The following is a 16,263-nucleotide window of genomic DNA, read 5'->3' as shown; positions in this document are numbered from 1 at the left end:
GACAGTTGTCCTACAGAAACTGCTTAATGTGAATAATTTGCAGTGCATGTTATCAACAGCCATGACATTTGCAGGACAGCTTGGTGGAGTGCAAAGCATATACTGTGCCAAATTTGAAGGCAACTGGTGTATGTGTTGGCACATTAATCCACATTAATACTTTTTTACATCATGCATTTTAGACAGTTGTCCTACAGAAACTGCTTAATGTGAATAATTTGCAGTGCATGTTATCAACAGCCATGACATTTGCAGGACAGCTTGGTGGAGTGCAAAGCATATACTGTGCCAAATTTGAAGGCAACTGGTGTATGTGTTGGCACATTAATCCACATTAATACTTTTTCACATCATGCATTTTAGACAGTTGTCCTACAGAAACTGCTTAATGTGAATAATTTGCAGTGCATGTTATCAACAGCCATGACATTTGCAGCACAGCTTGGTGGAGTGCAAAGCATATACTGTGCCAAATTTGAAGGCAATTGGTGTATGTGTTGGTACATTAATCCACATTAAGAATTTTTCAGATTAAGCATTTTAGACAGGTGTCCTACAGAAACTGCTTAATGTGAATAATTTGCAGTGCATGTTATTAACAGCCATGACATTTGCAGGACAGCTTGGTGGAGTGCAAAGCATATACTGTGCCAAATTTGAAGGCAACTGGTGTATGTGTTGGCACATTAATCCACATTAATACTTTTTCACATCATGCATTTTAGACAGTTGTCCTACAGAAACTGCTTAATGTGAATAATTTGCAGTGCATGTTATCAACAGCCATGACATTTGCAGCACAGCTTGGTGGAGTGCAAAGCATATACTGTGCCAAATTTGAAGGCAATTGGTGTATGTGTTGGTACATTAATCCACATTAAGAATTTTTCAGATTAAGCATTTTAGACAGTTGTCCTACAGAAACTGCTTAATGTGAATAATTTGCAGTGCATGTTATCAACAGCCATGACATTTGCAGCACAGCTTGGGAGAGTGCAAAGCATATACTGTGCCAAATTTTAAGGCAATTGGTGTATGTGTTGGTACATTAATCCACATTAATAATTTTTCACATCATGCATTTTAGACAGTTGTCCTACAGAAACTGCTTAATGTGAATAATTTGCAGTGCATGTTATCAACAGCCATGACATTTGCAGCACAGCTTGGGGGAGTGCAAAGCATATACTGTGCCAAATTTGAAGGCAATTGGTGTATGTGTTGGTACATTAATCCACATTAAGAATTTTTCACATTAAGCATTTTAGACAGTTGTCCTACAGAAACTGCTTAATGTGAATAATTTGCAGTGCATGTTATCAACAGCCATGACATTTGCAGCACAGCTTGGGGGAGTGCAAAGCATATACTGTGCCAAATTTGAAGGCAATTGGTGTATGTGTTGGCACATTAATCCACATTAATAATTTTTCACATCATGCATTTTAGACAGTTGTCCTACAGAAACTGCTTAATGTGAATAATTTGCAGTGCATGTTATCAACAGCCATGACATTTGCAGGACAGCTTGGTGGAGTGCAAAGCATATACTGTGCCAAATTTGAAGGCAACTGGTGTATGTGTTGGCACATTAATCCACATTAATACTTTTTCACATCATGCATTTTAGACAGTTGTCCTACAGAAACTGCTTAATGTGAATAATTTGCAGTGCATGTTATCAACAGCCATGACATTTGCAGCACAGCTTGGTGGAGTGCAAAGCATATACTGTGCCAAATTTGAAGGCAATTGGTGTATGTGTTGGTACATTAATCCACATTAAGAATTTTTCAGATTAAGCATTTTAGACAGTTGTCCTACAGAAACTGCTTAATGTGAATAATTTGCAGTGCATGTTATTAACAGCCATGACATTTGCAGGACAGCTTGGTGGAGTGCAAAGCATATACTGTGCCAAATTTGAAGGCAACTGGTGTATGTGTTGGCACATTAATCCACATTAATACTTTTTCACATCATGCATTTTAGACAGTTGTCCTACAGAAACTGCTTAATGTGAATAATTTGCAGTGCATGTTATCAACAGCCATGACATTTGCAGCACAGCTTGGTGGAGTGCAAAGCATATACTGTGCCAAATTTGAAGGCAATTGGTGTATGTGTTGGTACATTAATCCACATTAAGAATTTTTCAGATTAAGCATTTTAGACAGTTGTCCTACAGAAACTGCTTAATGTGAATAATTTGCAGTGCATGTTATCAACAGCCATGACATTTGCAGCACAGCTTGGGGGAGTGCAAAGCATATACTGTGCCAAATTTGAAGGCAATTGGTGTATGTGTTGGTACATTAATCCACATTAAGAATTTTTCACATTAAGCATTTTAGACAGTTGTCCTACAGAAACTGCTTAATGTGAATAATTTGCAGTGCATGTTATCAACAGCCATGAAATTTGCAGGACAGTTTGGGGGAGTGCAAAGCATATACTGTGCCAAATTTGAAGGCAATTGGTGTATGTGTTGCCACATTAATCCACATTAAACGTTTTTCCACATTAATCGTTTTAGACTGTTGTCCTTCAGCAACTGGTTAACGTTAATAATTTGCTGTGTATGTCAGCAAAAGCCATGTAAATTTCAGGATAGTTGCGGGCAGTGTAAAGTATGGGTTCTGCCAAATTTTAATGTAATTTAATTAAAGTTACGAATTTCCATATGAGATACTGGGCCCTTCTGAGAGTGCATAATGTAAACAATTTGCTGTGTGTGCTAGCAAACACTTTGTAATTTTCAGGATAGTTGTGGGCAGTATACAGCAGCTCATGTGGCAAGTTTTAAATGAATCACTGTATGTTTTGACTCCTAGATTCACAATAAACGCGTTTAAGGTAAGCATTTTCCACTTTCGGATAGTGATTAATGTACATAATTTGCGGTGCATGTTATCAAAAAACATGAAATTTTATGGACAGTTTGGGGGAGTGCAAAGCATGTTCTGTGCCAAGTTTGAAGTCAATTGGTGTATGTCTTGCCACATTAATCCACATTAAACGTTTTCCACATTAAACATTTTAGTCTATCCCTCACACACACACACACACACACACACAGGAGCTGTGCACTGGCAGAGCTGCAGTGTCACACACACAGGAGCTGTGCACCGGCAACTGCAGCATCACACACAGGAGCTGTGCACAAACAGAGCTGCAGTGTCACACACACACACAGGAGCTGTGCAAAGGCAGCTGCAACATCACACACACACAAACTGTGCACAGGCAGAGCTGCAGTGTCACACACACGCACACACACAGCGCACACACACGCGCTGTGCACAGGCAGAGCTGCAGTGTCACACACACACACACACGCGCGCTGTGCACAGGCAGAGCTGCAGTGTCACACACACTCACACAGGAGCTGTCTGACTGTATAATCCCTTTCATGACACATAGGGCATCGTTTCCTGTTTCCTGTTGGCTGTCTGTGTGTCAGGAAGCAGGAAGACTCAGTAAATACACAGCACACCATATATACTCTACCAAAGAGCTGGGCTCCTGCATTAAACATGGCCGGGATTAAAGGTATCGTTCTCATTCTTCTCCCCTGACTCCCCCACTCTGTGTGCTGCAGGAGGGGCAGATACAGCTGTTTCTTTGTCCTTAATCTGTTTGTTTCCTGAGAATAGAGTAAGAACACTATTACAGATCTGCTACTCACATGCTTTTATAAAACGCAAAGCACTGGGCTGAACTTTCTATATAGTTATATTTCCGTTATTTTGTGTCTGTCTCTGAGCCCATCTTTCGTTTTCTGTGTACAATATGCTGCAGAATGGACATGTTTGTACATAATTTCTTATTTGGATCACAGCCAGTTTTGTGGGCTAATTGGGATCATATTATTAATGTAGTCCACCTGTTTGCAGCTGTTACCCCATGGAACTGATCTCGGTATTCCCATTAATAAAAGGCAGCAGTGTGACGTTTCTACAATCTGGTTTATCATTTTACTGCAAATGGATTTCCTCTGTTATGTACAAGTTCCTAGTTACCATCCAACACAAATACTTATTTAATATTTAGGGATACTTGTTGATGTGGTGTTAGAATCTTTGAACATATTTAAAATTATTAGACCAAGTAGATAATATTACATGCTGAATGGTTTTGCTTTATTGTAATTCTAATATCTTCTGCAAAAGGGACCTGCAGGGGCAGAGCTGCACTTCACAAATGCCGAATATTGTTGTACTTCCCCAGTAATTGGACAATCCACCTTTATAACCTTGTGAAAGTAGGTGTGACGTGTAACAGTGTTTCCACCACCCAATCGCAGATAGGGGCCTTTACAGGTGTATGGTGCATATACCTGCCGGCAACAGGAGGGCTGAGTCGTCTGCTGATGGTAGTGGGGGCACAGGAACAGGCTTCTGGGGTTTATACCCCACATATCTCCTTAGCAGTGCAGCGCCTCCATCTGCCGTAGGCTCCAGGAACTGAAGGTGATCTCCCACGTTGAAACTTATTACCTCTCCCCCCAGTAAGGTCACGCACCAGACAGGAGGTATATTGCAAAACAGAAACGTGTTTATTACTACACTCTGCAGTAACCGTTACACGGCAGTCTTCTGCCAGATACAGTCGGTCAGGTCAGCTATTACTGAAGATGGTCCCTGGACTGTCACTACAGGCCAAGGGCAAGCACAGCCGTCCTAGCTCTTCCCCACCTCCCTAGCGGAGGCAGAGGTATGGTCCACACTCGCTCTCCCTCAGAGGGAAGAGCACATGGGAAGACCCCAATCTCAGGCTCTCAGTTGTGTGAACTGCCTTCCTCAGAGGGGATGGAACTCTCTAACTTTTGGGCGGTCCTGCCCTTAAGTACAGCCAGAAGGCGGGCACCCCGTTGTCCCAGCTACAACAGGATGTACCACCCACCTGCTGTCACTCAAGTACAGTACCAAAGGTGAGGGGGAAAACCCCATACCAACTACTGGCAACCTGATACCAGGGTTTACTGCCAGCCCATTGGGCAGAATAGTAGTCAGGTGGTACCCTGCTGCACTTGTTTTAACCCCTTTGCTGCCAGATGAGCCAGCAAAGCATTGTTAAAGAGCAAGTCATAGGTCTTCAATAGAACCAATTAAGTGCCAGGGGGAACCCTCAGGCAGTGAAAGGGTTAAGCACTACGCTCCTATGAACTGTTGAACACTATTGTATACAATATGGTCTCCTTCCAGATTTGATTGGCTAAACATGGATTGGTGTACAGTTGCTACAGTTCTCTGGCCCTTGACTGTTCATCCCAGGAGTTTGAGACTCCCAGGCAGTCTACATGTTCCCTGCTCACTCACCCCTATGTGAGGGAGGAACTGGCACTTCCCTAGGCGAGGGAGCAACTAACTGCCTTTTGCAGAACCCACTTAGACATACAGCAGGAGGGGCCAAACTACCCCTCCCCCTCTGCTTGCAACTCCACAAGCCCAGACTTGTGCCTGTAAATTGCTACACTCAGCAACTGAGATGTGATGTCACTAGCTAACTATTAACCCTAGCACTGCCTGCTCTTACCAGGACTTATGTGCCAAGCTGTGGGGGAAAATAGTGAGGATACTACACTCTCCCCCTGGTGAAAATCCTTATCGCCCCCGCATGAGGCAATTATTTAGTTATAAAAATTCTTACTAAAACATCCCCAAACAGTATTTGCAGTAACATACATCTTAGGATAACCTGATACATAATTATAGCATGGATATAATATGTATACACCTTAACTATGAACTGTAGGCATCATAGATCAGCACCATGACACAGTCTCAATAATGAGGAGGATCTGGCTTTGTGATCATCTTACCCCGATGATCAGGAAGATTAACGGAGTAGCAACGCTTCCTTCCGTGCTTGCCCACATATCCCACCCTATCCGCGCGACTATTCTTCCTCAAGTATTGCCCGCAAGCTCGCACTGGTAGCACCCAGTATATGGGTCCCTCCCATGCAGATTCATAATTATCCTCCTTAATGGAAGGAGAGAAGAGGCCTTTTCCATTTTCTGCCTACACTCGCGCATAATCTCTGCCTCCTGCTCAGCAGAATACTGGCCCTCTTCCCACCAGTGGCCCACCTGATTCCCCTATTCCATAACAAACCGTGCCCGGTTCAGGTGTGGCACATACCCTCTGAACAGTAGGCCCTACCAGTTAAACACTTCATTCCCCACAGATGTTACCGACATATATACATTAGCAGCATTACAATGAGGTACCATGGCCATCATAGGTGACTGGGGCAGAGGTGATAAATAACCCGTATAGGTTTCTAAGTCGGGGGTCTCGTGGCTGGTTTCTGGGAAAGCAGTAGGGTCAGAACGGAAGGGGATGGGGCACTTTAATGTCTTCTTCCTGCGGGGCCGCAGGTACCTCCGTGCTCGGAGCAATGACATTGTCCTGAGTACTTATACTTATTTGGTTAACATATTATACCTTTTTAAAGCAGCAGAGCATTTTTTCCCCCATAGGTTTGAAGCCGGGGGTCTCCGGAGCTGAAGCTTTTTAATTTCAGCTCCGGGGACCCCCTGCTTCCCTAGATACTGACCTTCATAGTGGGTGCAGGTAGCAACTTGGCAGGTTTAAATGTCCTGGTCACGTGGGCTGATGAAGCCGCAAGAGATGACGATGTGGTTTCCCGTTGGCCCGCGTGATGTGGGAGCTTTAAATCCGCCATTTCGATTGTCCAGTTGGCGCTGCTACCCACACCCCCTACGGAGGGAAGTATCTCAGGAAGCAGGGGGTTCCCGGAGCTCAAATTAACGCGGTCCAGCTTTGGAGTCCCCCTGCTCCAATCCTATAAGGCTAGAAACGAATAAAGAAAGCACGATCGCTGCTTTGAACATAGGGAGCGTATAACATCTTCAGGGGTATATTAGGCAAATTATGCTGGGGAATGAGTGCGTTGTTTTTCAGGAAGTTCTTGAAGATTTAGGGGAATGATTTTATATACACCAAAGCGGCTGCTCGAGTTATTTTCGGCTGAAGACTTCACTACGCTTCAGCGTATATAGAATCCGGTCCTTACAGGGGCTGTCACACTTGATTGAATTAGTCACCCTGTCCTAAAGAGTGGGAACCATTCTAGCTCAGAAAGCAAAGCACATTTGATACTAACGCCAACATAGTATCTGGCGTGTTCCATTTACCGGGGTGAATCTAACGAGCAATATCATACAAATGGGGCTTTAACCTTTTGGAAGAGCTGCTGAACTCCGTGGAAATGTATTGTGAATCCACGGAATCCCATGTTAGAAAGTGAGCTTCCTTCTCCTATAACAGCAATTAGGGTTTGCTCCAATAATTAGTCTAATTCATAAATGCTGATTTTATAGGGTGGCCACCTAACTCCAGATGAACCAGGGCAGATAATTAATATAGTATGTCTTCACATTATGAATTGAGGATTACAATAAAACATAACATATTTTGTAGTTGTTGTGTGTAATGTGGGTGCTGTATGTTTGAGTGTCTCCTGCCTTTTAAAGTTATAAAGTTCACTTTTTTGAGATGGAAAAATAGCTACTTATGAGAAAATGATCAGAAACATGTTTTGGTTGTACCAAGAGATGTGCAAAAGTTTGGCCTTTTTTTTTATTTTTGCTAAAATGGTGCCAAATCTCCATTTTTAATCCATTGTATTTAATTGTAAGCCTTTTTAATTAACTTCCAGACCCTGAAATAGGGCTTTTGCTGAGAGAGATTCCGTGGGAATAAACCTTTGTTCATATTTAAATTCGCTTATTTCTCAAGTCATCTCTCTCTCTCTCTCTCTCTCCCCCCCCCCCCCTACAAAATCCCTGTTTCAGGGTCTGGATTCAATACCCATTTCACTCAATATCCTGCAAAAATGCAGCATCTGCAACTCATTTTGTGAAATTATTAGATTTGTGAAGCCTGGCAACATTTTTAGTGAAACACTGACATTTGGGGATTTAAAAAATAAAAATAAAAAAAGTGTCACAAATAAAGTTAGTACGTAGAATAAAGATGCACTCACAAGACTCGACTTCCACGTCCATCACCCAGGATGTGCGTCCAATTTATTTATTTATAAAAATGTTTCACCAGGAAGTAATACATTGAGAGTTACCTCTCGTTTTCAAGTATGTCCTGGGCACAGAATTATAACAATACATGGTTACTGTAACAGAACAGGGTTACACAGTCACTTCACAGACATTTCATGGACAGATGGAGTTGGGAAATTGGGTGCAGGGGGTGAAAGGGCTGGTGAGTTTCAGATCGAAATAGAGAAGCTTTAATATCGAAGCAATAGACCCATGACAGGAGAACAGACAGCAGTCTCCGGGGAGGTCTTTGTTCAACCGCAATGTACATTTATTGTGGGTGGTGATGGGGGTCTACTGCGTTGACAAATACAGTTGGGACACTTTTGCACATGTCTAAACATAATGATACTTATTTGTAAGTCTTATGCAGTCATGTTCTTTTTTTTTTTTTATTATGAATGACATCTTTTAATTCCATGAATTGTAAGTTCTCACTTTTTTTTTTTCTCCATATAGTTTTAATATGTGACAGCGATCCATCCTTTTGTGTATTGACAATCATCCCTATTCTCTTATTGTGGGTTAATCATTGACACCAGTTTGACCTTTTTTTATTTATTTTTTTATTTATTATATAGCATTGGTGGCATTATCCTTTAGCGGTGCCATTGGTCTAACCTTTCTCATGTTGGGATGTGTCTTGGAAGGTTACAAGTAAGTATCGCTCACACAAACGAAGCAATCTATCTCCATTCATAAAGTAGAATTGTAATTCTCTGTAGTTTTATCATTAGAAGTTTTCATATAGCATAATCCCTGCTTCAGCACAGGTGTCTCAATCAGTGGCTCATCCTGTGCTGAAGCAGGGATAGCCTGAGAACCTGACCTGTTTGTGGCCCTTGAGGACTGGAGTTGGCCACCCCTGACCTAGAGGGTTGGTAAATAACTATTCATGCCTAGGGCCAACATGAACCGATGGTAGGGGCGCGTTTAAGAGGCGAAATCAGAGATATTGATGCTTTTTTTCAGTAAAATTGATATTTCGAAATGTTCGTTTTTAAATGTGGTAAACAGAGTAGTTTAACTCCCCTTTGTGTGTAATAATGTATGTCAAGCAGGATTGTGTATATGCAAAGTGTCTTCCCCTCTCTGGTTGTTAATGAAAGTTAAATCAACAATCCCCTCATATATAATTTTTAATTTTTTTACCCATATCGGGGTAATTTTAGTGGAGCTCAGCACTTGGAAGCCTCCGGGTGCGGGGGAAAAAACCTTACAGATCTGGCCACGCGTCCTCTGCTGGTGATGGGAGCAGCATAGTTGGGTTTTGCTTTGGATCCCCAGGGACTATTCCCGTATTTGCCCAATTATAGGGCGACCCTGAATATAAGGCGACACCCCCCTAATTTTAGTAGTGGTTGGGAAGAAAAAAAGTTTACTCCCACTCACTCTTCTGCCACAGGCAACATGGCTGCTTCAGGCACCCATTCGAAGCTTCCTCCATTTTACCCTCTTACCTCATACATCCGACTGCTGATTGGCTCGCAAAGTTTGCGATTTATCTACTTTTCAACTTAACTTTATTGAAAAAAATAAAACAAAACCTTACCTTCTAATTGGGCAAAACCGGTAAACCTTTTACTGCCAGAGGCAACAAAAAGAATATTAAAAAAATATATAATAATACTAATTTGACGCTCTCTTTTTTCCTCCCACAGAGTATACTGGCCCCTGTTTGTTTTGATATTTTACGTTCTTAGCCCCATTCCACATTTCATTGCCGTACGATTGAGCGAGGACTCGGATGCCGCCAGCAGCGCCTGCCGGGAATTAGCATACTTCTTCACCACTGGAATCGTGGTCTCGGCCTTCGGCTTTCCGGTTATTCTTGCCCGTGTCGCTTTGGTGAGTGTGATAGAAACGCCGCGTCGGACATGCAGTATGGAAGATAATGCTACGTTACGTTGGCGTCCTGCTACATAGTATGTATAACGTGGGCGGGAGTCATCTGAGCGCCAGAGTCGGCGATACCTGTTAGTAGTTTTAATGGCAGATATCGCCAATGCGGGGACGATGGAGCGAAATGCGCTTTGCTGACTCCCGGCCATAATCGCTACCATTTTTATTGTGCTTTGTAATTCGAGATGTGTTCATCCTCCTTCTGTCAGCGAAGGGATTCAATAACCGTGCGAAATGTGAATGAACTCTTGAAAAGCACAATAACCAATACCACAAACTATAATAGTAGTAGAGGCTGTTACTGAATATTTATTACAGGGTGCAATTCTAAGCTGCAGTTATGAAGAATTATGTGGTTCCAAAAATATATATATTTTAAGCATTCACAAGTACCAAGTACTCATTCTTGAAAGGGCACAGAAGATATTTACCCCAAACCAGTGGTCAAAGTGCTTCAAACACCATGACGCCGCTATACCTGATTTCATGATGTATTAAAGCCGTGAAATAGTCGGGCTTTTTGCGCCGTGTTGTAGATGTTACACAATATGTACGCTGTGCAACCGAAAGGGAGAAAGCGATTATTAAATAAATGACTTTTTATTTATTTTTTTTAAAAAGAAGGGAAAATGTGGGTCTGTAAGTAACAAACGGCGCTTGTGGTATCGGATCACACCAGGGGCATGGCCTGGACTGAGGTAGAGCAGTTTGGGTTGGTGGTGGCACATTACGTGGCGTGGCACATTGCGTGGCGTTGCACACTGCGTGGTATGCCGCAAGAACAACCTGGCATTGCACCCATACAAAAGAAAAAAGTTAGGCGTTCTAGTGAGGGGTGGATAATGATCAAATGATCAAATAAGTGAATATATCAGTAAAAGTGAGATACAGTGATTTAAACAACAAACAACTTAAATGAAGTGCTCTGTGATAAATTGCAGCTCAGAACCCGTGGAGGATGGTCCAATTCCTCAGTTGAATGTTGCAGCAGAAAGTTTGGGGAGCGCAGTAATCACCATATATATAAAAAAAACCAAAATGAATCATTTTCACAGACTATCATTCACGGGTGACGAAGGAGAAACAGGTGCGCAAATCACATCAGGACATGGAAAAGAAAGTGAAAACACCAAATAGTGCAATATTGGCTACTCCAACAAATAGCTTCAATGCTGGAAGTTCTATAAAATTTGCACTCGCGTGTTTAACGTGAAAGGAAAGCGTTGTGGTTATTCAAAGTTACCAACTTATGTCTCCAGACAGGTACTCCAGATCCACATAGAGGGGGGGGGGAAATCCATATACAAAAAAGGGAAAGCAAAAAATAGTGTAGTACTGTTTTTAATGTTAAAAACACAAAGTATTCCACTTACATAAGTGCCTTTGTTTGAGGGCATTCAGACCACCCTGGGTCATAAGGTCAGACAAGGTATTCACAGGAACAGCATCCGCTCCACGTCCGTCACAGCAGGTACTGGGCTGATTAAAGTTGTCCTCCACTCTGGATGTCATCAACATGGGCTCCTTAGTAATCACTGATTCACCCAACGCGCGTTTCCACTGCAGAGTCTTCATCAGGGGCTTATCTGATAAAGACTGATGAAGACTGCAGTGGAAACGCGCGTTGGGTGAATCGGTGATTACTAAGGAGCCCATGTTGATGACATCCAGAGTGGAGGACAACTTTAATCAGCCCAGTACCTGCTGTGACGGACGTGGAGCGGATGCTGTTGCTGTGAATATCCTTGTCTGACCTTATGACCCAGGGTGGTCTGAATGCCCTCAAACAAAGGCACTTATGTAAGTGGAATACTTTGTGTTTTTAACATTAAAAACAGTACTACACTATTTTTTGCTTTCCCTTTTTTGTATATGGATTTCCCCCCCCTCTATGTGGATCTGGAGTACCTGTCTGGAGACATAAGTTGGTAACTTTGAACAACCACAACACTTTCATTTCACGTTAAACACGTGAGTGCAAATTTTATAGAACTTCCAGCATTGAAGCTATTTGTTGGAGTAGCCAATATTGCACTATTTTGTGTTTTCACTTTCTTTTCCATGTCCTGATGTGATTTGCGCACCTGTTTCTCCTTCGTTTGCTGATTGAATTTGGTTTGAATTCTACGTCAGGAGCTGCACTCATTAAGTATAGTATATCATCTGTATTACCTTTGATTTATTAGTTATATTATTTGCGCTTGTTATTCTATTTCACTGTTATATCATTCACGGGTGCTATGTTGTATCATTTTGTTTTTTATATATGGTGATTACTGCGCTCTCCAAACTTTCTGCTGCAACATTGCACCCATACAATCTGGTTATACTCTGTGTGAGTGTATAGTGCAGTCAGGATATACCCACACCGACACGGAGTATAACCTGACTGCACTATACACTGACGCGGGGTATAACCTGACTGCACTATACACTGACGCGGAGTATAACCTGACTGCACTATACACTGACGCGGAGTATAACCTGACTGCACTATACACTGACGCGGAGTATAACCTGACTGCACTATACACTGACGCGGAGTATCACCTGACTGCACTATACACTGACGCGGAGTATAACCTGACTGCACTATACACTGACGCGGAGTATAACCTGACTGCACTATACACTGACGCGGAGTATAACCTGACTGCACTATACACTGACGCGGAGTATAACCTGACTGCACTATACACTGAAGCAGAGTATAACCTGACTGCACTATACACTGACACTGAGTATAACCTGACTGCACTATACACTGACACTGAATATAACCTGACTGCACTATACACTGACGCGGAGTATAACCTGACTGCACTATACACTGACGCGGAGTATAACCTGACTGCACTATACACTGGCGCGGAGTATAACCTGACTGCACTATACACTGACGCGGAGTATAACCTGACTGCACTTTACACTGACGTGGAGTATATCCTGAAATAGTAAATTCATGCAGAAACATTAACACAGAATACATTACTATAACATGCAAGTAGCACATACATGCAGAGATACCAAAAACATCATCCTTGACATGGGGGGGGGGGAGTGTAACACGTAGGGGGAAGAGGGAGAGACACGGGGGGGGGGCAGTGGGTGACAGTTATTACCTTCTCCTCCGTGCTTGCTCGCCAGCCAAGTCCTCCCTCCCTGCTCACGTGGAGCTCTCCTATATGCGGCTGCGCAGAGTGGGAGTGAGAAGCTCTGTCCTGGCTGCCCCGCCCACCCAGCTCCCATATCAGGGGCCGGCTTTAATGTTGGAGTGGGCCCTACCCTCGCTACGGCCCTACAGTACCCCTACATTACAGGCTCAGCCTAACATAGCCAGTCCGTTTCCCTGAGAAGACACCGGAGATTATGTATATTAGTAATACTGCTTTCTGCTCCTTGAGTTTAAATTCGTCATATTTTGCTCCGTTGTCGTCATTTATTATTACTTTTTTTACTTGTATGGCACCAACATATTCCGCAGTGCCGTACAATGTGGGGGAGAGGACAATAACCTTGTATGACAAAAGAGTACATGCATGTTAAGGCAAACAGGCCGTAGGAAGGTCATTGGCCCACAGAGCTTACGCTCTAGACTAGCACTTGGGCTGACCCTATAAAGACCGGGATTTCAGCCCGTACAGAAAATAATGACCATTTTTATATTGAAATCATAAACTTTCAGAATTATTTGTAGGAGGCTAGAAAACTATATCCCCATTCCCTCCCGGACTTCAAATACGTCCTGTTACATTGATGTATGTTCGCCTTTTCCCTGCCACTGTACTGTACTTTTTAATCAAGGCATCACACAGCCCCTAGATGGTGCTCAATCCATCATACATTGATCTCTTCCCTATCTGAATGGCACGGACATCCTGAGAACATACTTTAGAGAGCTCCAGATTTAGCTTTGCAGTTGTTGGAATGAACCCCCGGGGGTTTAATCTGTTTGTGATTTGTTGTATTGGCAGTGGTTCACCTTCATTGGGAACTCCATTCGTCCCAAAAACGCACCACAACAAGCCTTAAATAGACCGTGTGCGCTAGTCAGACTGACACGGCTTGATTCTTGAGGATTAAGCAATCTCTAAACTCATGAGCTGCGCCACGGGTGACCTGGCACATATTACACCCGGCACATATTACACCCGGCACATATTACACCCGGCACATATTACACCCGGCACATATTACACCCGGCACATATTACACCCGGCACATATTACACCCGGCACATATTACACCCGGCACATATTACACCCGGCACATATTACACCCGGCACATATTACACCCGGCACATATTACACCCGGCACATATTACAGCCGGCACATATTACAGCCGGCACATATTACACCCGGCACATATTACACCCGGCACATATTACACCCGGCACATATTACACCCGTGCTCACATTCTGCAAATCTTTTTCGTTTCATCTCTGATCACAGATGAAAACTTGAAGGGCATTATGAACGTTGTAAATTTAAATGTAAGCAGCTAGCTAGCCCCCCGTTAATTTTTTTTTACAGGATTGAAGAAACTGTGGGGACCCTCCGGGGCTGAACCGCGTCTTTTTTGGCGCTGGGTACCCCCAGTTGCTGAGATGCATACTGGTGAAGTGACCAGTATTACTTCCTGGTTTTTAAAGGGGGGGGGGGGTTTAAATGGCTGACCAATAGGAAGCCACAATGGATGATGTTGCAGCTTCCTATTGGCCCGAGATTTGGCAGCCAGGAGTGACATTAGCACCCAGTAACTTCACCTTTGACTGCCTCAGGAACTTCTCGGGTCCCCTTAAAAAAAAGGGGGGGAGGGAGTAAAGAGTATGGGGGGATTGCTGCTTTAACTCCTGTAGTGCAGAAAAGGCAGGTTAGTCAAACCCTCACATGCTGTATGCAATACAATCTGTGCATTGCATTAATAATTACCAATAAAATGAAAGCACTAATTAGAAAATCCAAAGTGCTGTAAGTATTTCTTTATTACCTTTGGAAGGCATAAACAAAACAGCTGGTTAAAACTATGATGGGCATAAAATTGCTTTTGCAATATTCATTTGTGTGTGCATGAATCGGTTATTAATGTATCTGCAGTATTATAGTCCCAGGGATTCAGAAGCAGTCATTTCTCCTCTTATGCACGGTGTATAGGTGTGCTGGGGATAGGTGGAATTAATAGGAATGGTTAATGTCTGTATGACTTCTACCTTTTTAAACATAACGATCTAATTTGTTCCCCACGTTTCCACGCCGAGCTGACGGTGTTCTGTTTCTTTTGTCTTTCAGATTAAATGGGGCGCCTGTGGATTGGTGCTTGCTGGCAACGCGGTTATTTTCCTTACAATAATGGGCTTTTTCATCGTATTTGGAAAAGGAGACGACTTTAGTTGGGAGCAATGGTAGAGAGGCCTTCCATAATGTGCAGACTTCCCAAACCTCTGACTTCTATCTTGTGTATGTATGTATATACATGTGTGTGTGTATGTATGTATATACATGTGTGTGTGTGTGTGTATGTATATACGTGTGTGTGTGTGTCAATCGTAGCCTATTCCAATTTATATCAGAGGCGCCTAGAAGTTTTTTAGACTGCTACTTTACGGCATATTTGTTAGAACTAATCCCAGGGCTTGTTTCCATTTTTATTTAATTTTCTCCATGTAAACAATCATTTTCTATAATAAAAAATACAATTTATTAGATCACCTGAAAGACAAACCATCCCCACATCTCGCACATGATTTCAAGGTATGTTTCAGTCTCTCAAACATCAAACATTACTCCAACTGCGTATCACAACTGGGGACAACTAGGGGTGAGCATATGCAAATAAACACCGTGGCATTTTATTTCCGCTTCGTTACCAGTTTGCAAGCATTTCCCTGAAGCTTTAGTAAGTTTCATTAGTATGAAATGAAATAAGAGCAGCAGAAAAATCAGCATGTCAGTCATGCACTTGTTGGCTATACACCTGCCCTGATGGTGGTACATTGATTCAGATAGTCCACATGCGCTGTTGATGACTTTAAGACTTACCTAATCCTTATTCACCTTTGCTTTCACCAGCCGGTTAGAAACCCCCTTGTGTGATCAGACGTGCATATTATTCGGGTTCCCCTAATGCTATTAACTCATGAGCCTTTTGGATGCAATTTTTAGGGCAAACTTCAGTATTGCTACTGGTATTTTGACGATCATTAAAGGGTAACAAGGTAGCACTAAAAGTGTAAAGTTGCCAGTTTAACTTAAGCATATTCCTTCCACCTTGAT

At 42.7% G+C, this 16,263-nt stretch overlaps 1 protein-coding gene across 1 annotated transcript; it reads left to right on the top strand.

The window, feature by feature from the left end:
• Window positions 1-3,076: 3,076 nt before the first annotated feature.
• On the top strand, window positions 3,077-15,711 carry LEPROT (leptin receptor overlapping transcript). The gene is made up of 4 exons (XM_075615896.1): window positions 3,077-3,552; window positions 8,668-8,743; window positions 9,748-9,934; window positions 15,280-15,711. The coding sequence occupies exons 1-4, from the start codon at window positions 3,537-3,539 to the stop codon at window positions 15,394-15,396; spliced, it is 396 nt and encodes a 131-aa protein (XP_075472011.1). The 5' UTR covers window positions 3,077-3,536; the 3' UTR covers window positions 15,397-15,711.
• The last annotated feature ends 552 nt before the right edge of the window (window positions 15,712-16,263 follow it).

Source organism: Ascaphus truei, chromosome 10 (genome assembly GCF_040206685.1).
Source record: "Ascaphus truei isolate aAscTru1 chromosome 10, aAscTru1.hap1, whole genome shotgun sequence".
NCBI lineage: Eukaryota > Metazoa > Chordata > Amphibia > Anura > Ascaphidae > Ascaphus > Ascaphus truei.
Note: the sequence above shows the minus strand (reverse complement) of the source record. Positions and strands in the feature narration are given on the sequence as shown.

Bases quoted from the DNA above. Each gene is read 5' to 3' on its own strand.
- LEPROT (XM_075615896.1), top strand. The intron at 8,744-9,747 runs GTAAGTATCGCT...TTCCTCCCACAG, and splicing joins TGTGTCTTGGAAGGTTACAA to AGTATACTGGCCCCTGTTTG. The intron at 9,935-15,279 runs GTGAGTGTGATA...TTTGTCTTTCAG, and splicing joins TTCTTGCCCGTGTCGCTTTG to ATTAAATGGGGCGCCTGTGG.